The sequence below is a fragment of the Neolamprologus brichardi genome, chromosome 18 (genome assembly GCF_056152115.1).
Source record: "Neolamprologus brichardi isolate AB-2024 chromosome 18, ASM5615211v1, whole genome shotgun sequence".
Classification (NCBI taxonomy): Eukaryota; Metazoa; Chordata; class Actinopteri; order Cichliformes; family Cichlidae; genus Neolamprologus; species Neolamprologus brichardi.
This window is the reverse complement of record NC_142121.1, coordinates 6,578,185-6,586,195: the sequence shown is the minus strand read 5'-3', so window position 1 is coordinate 6,586,195 and position 8,011 is coordinate 6,578,185. Positions and strand designations below refer to the sequence as shown.

Genomic DNA, 8,011 nt, shown 5'->3' with positions numbered 1-8,011 from the left:
AGATACACAAGGTCAAACATTCAGACTCAAACAGCTTTCATCAATGAAGAGCACCAGGTTGGTCCAATTATACTAGATATCATCATACATCACATTACTGTGTATGAATAATAACCAAGAAACAAACTCAGAGATGCTGAGGATGTGGTCCCATCATCAGACTGTAAACAAACATCTACCAGACTTCTTTGTTGGAACAGGTAATGCCTAAAATAGGGCTGATTCTCCCATCAGGGATCTGTACAGTGTATTAACCTGTGGTATAAGCAGCAGTCACTGAAATAAGAATAAGAATAACTTTATTTATCCCGAGGGAAATTCTTTTGTCATGTACATGCTCAAAGCAGCAGGAGAGACAGAGGAACAGATGAATAAGATATACAATATATACAATAAGAATAGTAGTGTACAGTAATATACAGTAGGATAGTGCAAGACATAGTATCAAATAACTCTAACGAAGTAATATATATAACTATATCCTGGAGAATAAATAACTTAACTATCAGTGCAGGCGATTCTATGAAGTGACATATTATTGTGCAATTGAATAAAGGGAGCAGCAGCGTATGATGGGGGGGATGAAACAAATATTCAATAAGGTACTGTTGGGTAATATTGCACGGTCTGGAAGGGAACAGAATAACATTGGTAACAGTCTCAGGAAAATCAGCTACAGAGTGAGGAAGAGTTAAACAGTCTTATAGCCACCGGTACAAAGGATTTCCTGTGGCGGTCAGTTCTGCATTCTGGGGCAGTGAGTCTTTTGCTGCGTTTGCTCCGATGGTCCATCATGGAGGAGTGCATGGGGTGACAGGGGTTGTCCATGATACAAAGAAGCTTTTTTAGCATTCTCCTCTCAGACACCTCCTCCAGGTTCTCCAGTCTGACACCCAGGACAGAACCAGCCTTTTGAATCACTTTGTTCAGCCTGTTGGCATCAGCTGTCTTCACCCCACTGCCCCAGCACACAGCTGCAGAGAACACAGCGCTCTCTACCACAGAGTGATAGAACATGGTCAGCATTTTCCTACAAACATTAAAGGACCTGAGCCGCCTCAGTAGGAGAAGCCGACTCTGCCCTTTTTTAAAGACAGCATTGGTGCTCTTGGTCCAGTCCAGTTTACAGTCCAAGTGTACCCCCAGGTACCGGTAGTCCTCCACGATCTCTACATCAGCCCCCTCTGATGGTGACAGCGGTAGGAGGAGGAGCTTCCTAAAGTCCATAATCAGTTCTTTTGTCTTTGTGATGTTAAGTTGTAGGTGGTTTAGCTCACACCACTCGACAAAGCTGTCCACCACACTCCTGCGCTCCTCCTCCTGTCCATCCCTGATACAACCCACAATGGCAGAGTCATCCGAGAATTTCTGCAGATGACATGACTGAGACTTGTACCTGAAGTCAGATGTGTAGAGGGTGAAGAGGAAGAGAAATATTACTGTTTCACATAATAAGATCTACTTCATAAAAACCAGGGTGGGAGGATTTTAGATGACCTCTGAAAACTGACTGACCTCTGCGAGTGTGAGGCTGTTCCTCCAACCTCAGAAAAAATCTGAGTCTCCAGTCACAGACAAAAACAAATATCCAGCAGGGCGATGGTAAACGCTGACTGGGTGGATGCTGGAGGTTGCTGGTCACACACATTAGCAGAGTGCTTCTAGTTCCCACTGACCCATGTGGACAGTGACTGTGGAGAGCTGCCCTGGCAAACTGAAAAAGGGAAATAAAATTTAAAAAGCCAAACAGGATTTCCGTAAAGACCATCTTGGAATCAGTAATCAAAGATGGATCACAAACTTATAGAAAATCATTGGTTCATCAAATAAATATGAACAGGTTCCTTAACTGTAAGCAGTTAAGATGTGATTTGATTCCCATCCTTCATGTACACAGCACATTTGTCAGGGCCTTCAGGTAAATACAGGAATAATCTCAGGTAACATGGCTTATTGTAGGAATTCTGTGAGAAAGGTTGCTCTAATATTAATACAAAATCCAAGGACAAAGCAACAGCTCAGATTTCTTGAACAATTTTTAAAAAAACGTCAGCCTATCGATCCATTTTCTTCTTTATATTTAATTCAGGGTCACAGTGGGAGGGTTGGTGGGTGGGTGGAGGGCTCGGGCCTGTCCCAGTAATTATAGGTAGAGTACACCTGGACAGGTCACCAGTCTGTCGCAGCACTAACAGAGACAGACATCAGAGTAACAAGTCTGTTTAAAATGACTGCAAGCTTGCTACAGCTGCATATGTGACCATGTGTTTCTGTGCATACAGTCCACTGCAGGAAGCTGCTGTCAATGTTTTTGAGTCCACTTTAAACAGACCTCACAAAAGGCTGATGGAGCTCGTCCAGTAGTCTGAATTAAGAATGAAACCTTTGGCCAGGGATTAATCCACCACATCTCCTCACCACCTTCATTTTAACGGTCCTGGAGTGTGTACTCTTAAGTATTTTTCCCAAACCTGAATAAAAAATACTGATATTTAATAAAATACTCGGTTAAGTAGGTGAGGCAAAGTTACAGTTACTGGATCAGTTTAAGACCAAAATACATTTGATTGAATTACTGACATGGACACTTTGTGAAAAATTACTAAACAGTTCATGCAAAAATTTTCTAAAACGTTTGAATTAAACTTCAAAGTTTTCCTTTCAAGCACATCTTGATGTTTTCTTTTAAACTCCACTGTGACTGTGTACACAGGAAAAACTACAAAAATATGTTTGTTTGTTTGTTTTTGTAAACACTGTGGACCGATCTGCATTTGTTATTGCTAAATTTAAATATTTGTGTTAGGAGTTGGTGGGGTTTCTCTGGTGTGGTGTCACGGGCTGTGCTTCTGTTTTCAGCTCAGGTAGGCGGGGTGGTGTGTCACGGGATGCTGACACACCGGCGGTGCATCAGACGTCATTTGATGGAGCGTTACTTAGGAGCAGCGCGACTGACGTCTGGTGTCGGAGTATTGCCACCTCCTCGTGGGTAACGTGTTTAATTCTCCGCGGTGTGCATCACGGCCAACCTATGTCTTAGATTTTGTTTGCTTACCTGTTGTCCTGTATCCTCAGCCGGATCCATCACCCGCTTACCTGTCAGCTGTTTGTGAAGCCGCATTTCCGGGATCACTACGGAGATCAATTACAGCGTTTCTCCCACATCCCGAGAATCCTCGCCCGAGCCCGTACAGCCAGTGTGAAAAGTGAGCTCTCCAACTCTCCCCATGTTTATTGCTGTTTCTTACCGGTGGTTTGGCATCTCCCCCTAAAGTTTCGTTTTCTTTTTCTTATAGATCCACGCTGCGTGCGCGGGTAACCCCTTTCCCTCCGAATGCGTGTCAGCCTCCTCCCCTGGTTTCCCTCTGTTTATTCCTCAGTATAATCTCATCCCGTGTGAATAAGTTTGACACAGCAAATAAAGAGCACTCCCTGCATTTTCTGCGCTTCTGTGTATTCTGCCATAGAGTCCGTTCACTCAGCATAACAATTTGTTACTATTTAATGATCATAATCTCATTTGAACATAGGTTTGATTTAGTGGAGTCAGTTGTTCCCATGCATCATTCTGTAAGTGTGAGAATGAACTAAGATTAGAAAATGTCAAAATATAAAGTGTGATTTATTTTTATTCATCACAGCATCCTAAACTTTGCTGAACTTTTTGAAATATAAAATGAACTCGCTGAGTGTTGACTGTCACATTTCAAAGCACCAAGTAAAGATAAACTATTAAACTTTAACTGGGTCAGACTTGTTACTGCATGTTGTAACCAAACATACCACACCCTGCATCATGTGATTGGCTCTTGGTCGCTCTGTAAGAATATTTCTTTAGCGCCTCCCTTCACAGATGTGTCTGTATCAGGATGGGTCTAAACAACATGGTGTAAATGCAGTTGCTGGTGAGCCTCATTTCCTGTAGGAGGTGAAAAAGAGCAGAGATCTGTTTCCCTTCAGAGCACAGAGGTTGTTTCTGTTCAGAGGAAGTGAAACTGTCTGACAGTCACTGAGAGACGGTGAAACGGCACAGCACATGAATCAAATGGATCAAACAAAATTCTGCTGTTCAGTCTGTTTGGATCTACTGAAGGATCCGGTGACTATTCCCTGTGGACACAGCTACTGCATGAACTGTATTAAAAGCTTCTGGGATGAAGAGGAAAAGAAGAAAATCTACAGCTGCCCTCAGTGCAGACAGACTTTCACAGCGAGGCCTGTCCTGGTGAAAAACATATTAGTGGCAGATTTAGTGGAGGAGCTGAAGAAGACTGGACTCCAAGCTGCTCCTGCTGATCACTGCTATGCTGGACCTGAAGATGTGGCCTGTGATGTCTGCACTGGGAGAAAAATGAAAGCCTTCAAGTCCTGTTTAGTCTGTCTGGCATCTTACTGTGAGAAACACCTTCAGCCTCATTATGATGTGGCTCCATTAAAGAAACACAAGCTGGTGGAGCCCTCCAAGAAGCTCCAGGAGAACATCTGCTCTCGTCATGATGAGGTGATGAAGATGTTCTGCCGTACTGATCAGCAGAGTATCTGTTATCTCTGCCCTGTGGATGAACATAAAGGCCACGACACAGTCTCAGCTGCAGCAGAAAGGACTGAGAGGCAGAGAGAGCTGGAGGTGAGTCGACAAAACATCCAGCAGAGAATCCAGGACAGAGAGAAAGATGTGAAGCTGCTTCAACAGGAGGTGGAGGCCATCAATCAGTCTGCTGATCAAACAGTGGAGCACAGTGAGAAGATCTTCACTGAGCTGATCCATCTCATCCAGAAAAGAAGCTCTGATGTGAAGCAGCAGATCAGATCCCAGCAGGAAACTGAAGTGAGTCGAGTCAAAGAGCTTCAGGAGAAGCTGGAGCAGGAGATCACTGAGCTGAAGAGGAAAGATGCTGAGCTGAAGCAGCTCTCACACACAGAGGATCACATCCAGTTTCTACACAACTACCCCTCACTGTCAGCACTCAGTGAGTCTACAGACTCATCCAGCATCAATATCCGTCCTCTGAGCTACTTTGAGGATGTGACAGCAGCTGTGTCAGAGGTCAGAGATAAACTACAGGACATTCTGAGAGAGGAATGGACAAACATCTCACTGACAGTCACTGAAGTGGATGTTTTACTGTCAGATCCACAACCAGAGCCAAAGACCAGAGCTGAATTCTTAAAATATTCACGTGAAATCACACTGGATCCAAACACAGCAAACAAACAGCTGTTATTATCAGAGGGGAACAGAAAAGTAACAAGGATGGATCAACAACAGTCTTATTCTGATCATCCAGACAGATTCACTAATTGGTTTCAGGTCCTGAGTAGAGAGAGTCTGACTGGACGTTGTTACTGGGAGGTGGAGTGGAGAGGGAGAGGAGTTTATGTAGCAGTCGCATACAAGAATATCAGCAGAAAAGGAGGTAATGAATGTGTATTTGGATATAATGACAAATCTTGGTCATTAGATTGTGACAACAACAATTATACATTTCGGTACAACAACATCCACACTCTTGTCTCAGGTCCTCGTTCCTCCAGAGTAGGAGTGTACCTGGATCACAGAGCAGGTATTTTGTCCTTCTACAGCGTCTCTGAAACCATGACTCTCCTCCACAGAGTCCAGACCACATTCACTCAGCCGCTCTATGCTGGACTGTTGCCTTATGATTATGGAAATACTGCTGAGTTGATCAAATTGAAATAGACTGAAGTCTTTCATATTGTGGGTTTAAATCTGTATTTTAGTTTCATTTTATTTTCTCTCCATCATTTCTGCACAGAGATCAGCTGTCAGTCAAACATTATGGGTGGTACCTCCACATCTTCTAGTTGTTCTCTTGATGTTTCTGAGTTTTTAAAGGAGATCTTTCCTGTGACTGTTTATGGAGGCTATCACTGCTCATCATCATTTTGATTTACTAAAATATTTCTCCACATGAAAATGTAAACTTCTCTATCCTCTAAATGTTTCTGGAATATTTGTATTGAAAAATGTCCACATTTCTCTTCATGAGTATGGCAGACCATGTGTGTGTGTTTGTGTTTGTTTTTGTCAAAATCATCAAACAAATGAGGAAAAACTGTGATTTTAATGAATGAATTCATATATTGTGTTGATGTTTTATTGTGTGAATAAACTGGAAGGTTTGACTATAAATCAAACTTTGAACAAAGTCTTTTCTTCTGTCTTCATTCCAGGATCTCACTCAAATCTGATGCAGAAAATATGAAACTAATCTGAGAGAATAACTGAAGCAGTTTTCCTCCTGAAGCATCACAAAGTTCAGAGTTCATGTTTAGAGCAGAAGATTCAGCAGTCGCTCTGTGACCTTTCAACTTTCTTCACTAAAACAGCTTCATTACAGAGAAACAAGTCACATTTTCTTCATGTTCTTAAGTCCTTTAAAATGTTTTTAATGGTCCTTGAATGCAGCATCAGTGTCGCAGGTTTAAAAGGTCACTTTCTGTTGTGTTCAAAGATTTCCTTCAGATATGGTCTTTAATCAGTAAAGCCAGTGATACAGCAGTGTCATTAGCTGTGTTATTGGCACCAGGCTGTGTTTATGTATGTATTTAATTCTGTCTGAGGATGTCTTCAGCATGAAATGATCATTTGCTCAGCTGCTGTGTCTCATCTCTTATCAGACATTGGTTGGAACAGAGTTTTGTTGCTGACCATCTGACAAGAGGGTGAAGAAAAGCTTCAGGCTTCATTTGGACACTACGTTGGACAGAAGTCTCCACAAAAATGACTCAGAAACACAAATATTATTAATGAAAGTCCAAATGTCAAAAAGGGGTCATACATGATCCTGAGAAATGTCCTTGAACATTTGAACATGAGTCAGAGGGTTGTCAGGTTTCTACACTGCATCGTGGCATCAAGCCTGAGATGTCTGTGTAAACAAGTATGGAGGACACAAATGCACAGACGCAGTCGAGCTGTTTACTGCTGATGAGGAAGGAAAATAGTCTGTTGGATATTAAAGCAGCATTTATTAGAGTAAGAACAGATACTTGTGTCCTTCATTTGATCCCCGTCAATTTACAGAAGACTTAAGGACCCTTTGACTTCTAACATACAGCTGCATGTTTACAATTTTATTATTGATTTATTTCTAGCAAAGCGAGACTTTACTGATTAAAGACATATAATCAGACATATTACTGTTACTTTCTGAAAAAGACTCACATAAAGCAGATTTATCACAAGCAAACATCAAGACACATCCTTCATGGCTTAAAGTTGCAGTGGGACTCTTTCGCCATCTGGTGGTTGTAACAGTTATGACAACTGTTCCTGCATATATGTCCCTCCTCAGTGTGAAGAAGACTGGACTCCAAGCTGCTCCTGCTGATCACTGCGTGTTCCTCCTGTGTCTAAAATCTATTTCCATTATGAATCAGGAAACTGTTTGCACCAATCATAAAGGCAATAAAATACGTCACACACTAAGAAATAACAAAAAGGAATTGTGGATTTCAAGGAGATTTTTCCCTCGTTTTTTGAAATCATAAGAATACAAACTAATGCAAGACTGTCATGTTTTCATAAGTTTGTAGAGACACTGTTCTGTTGTATTCTAGGACATCAGTCACTTTTTAAATGCATGCTACTCCTCCTCCTCCTCATCATCATCATCAGCAGCACCCATGACCTCCTTTTAGTCTTTGTTTTGTTATTTTTCAGAGTTCAGGAGACGTTCTTATGGGATTTCCACAGTGTACAAGTACTGTTTAGACCCTTTACCTAAAAGAAAAGAGTAAAGTACAAAGTAGATTTACTCACTGCAGGAAAATAATGCCTCAATCTGATATATTGTCTTATATGACAAACTGAAAGTGATGCATCAAAGTGTAAGCAGCATTTTCCTGTTACAGCTGGTCTAGATGGAGCTGATCTGATCTCCTTTATGTACAGGTAGATATCCAGTGGGTTTGCTAAGGGTCACAGATGAGGGGCTGTGTGAGATGTTTAATGGGAAAGGAAATAAAACCATTGTTCCAGACCTGC

General features: G+C 41.8%; 1 protein-coding gene across 2 annotated transcripts; it reads left to right on the top strand.

The window, feature by feature from the left end:
• The first annotated feature begins 3,984 nt into the window (after positions 1 to 3,984).
• LOC148097512 (tripartite motif-containing protein 16-like) lies at positions 3,985 to 6,132 on the top strand. 2 transcript variants are annotated; one of them, XM_087832509.1, is made up of 2 exons: positions 4,037 to 4,064; positions 4,554 to 6,132. In XM_087832509.1, the coding sequence occupies exons 1-2, from the start codon at positions 4,037 to 4,039 to the stop codon at positions 5,699 to 5,701; spliced, it is 1,176 nt and encodes a 391-aa protein (XP_087688635.1). In that variant the 3' UTR covers positions 5,702 to 6,132. The 2 variants fall into 2 exon arrangements, with proteins under 2 accessions (XP_087688634.1, XP_087688635.1); XM_087832508.1 differs by having other exon boundaries at positions 3,985 to 6,132.
• The last annotated feature ends 1,879 nt before the right edge of the window (positions 6,133 to 8,011 follow it).

Excerpts from the sequence above, each read along its gene's own strand:
- LOC148097512 (XM_087832508.1), top strand. The coding sequence starts at position 4,037 with ATGAATCAAATGGATCAAACAAAATTCTGCTGTTCAGTCTGTTTGGAT.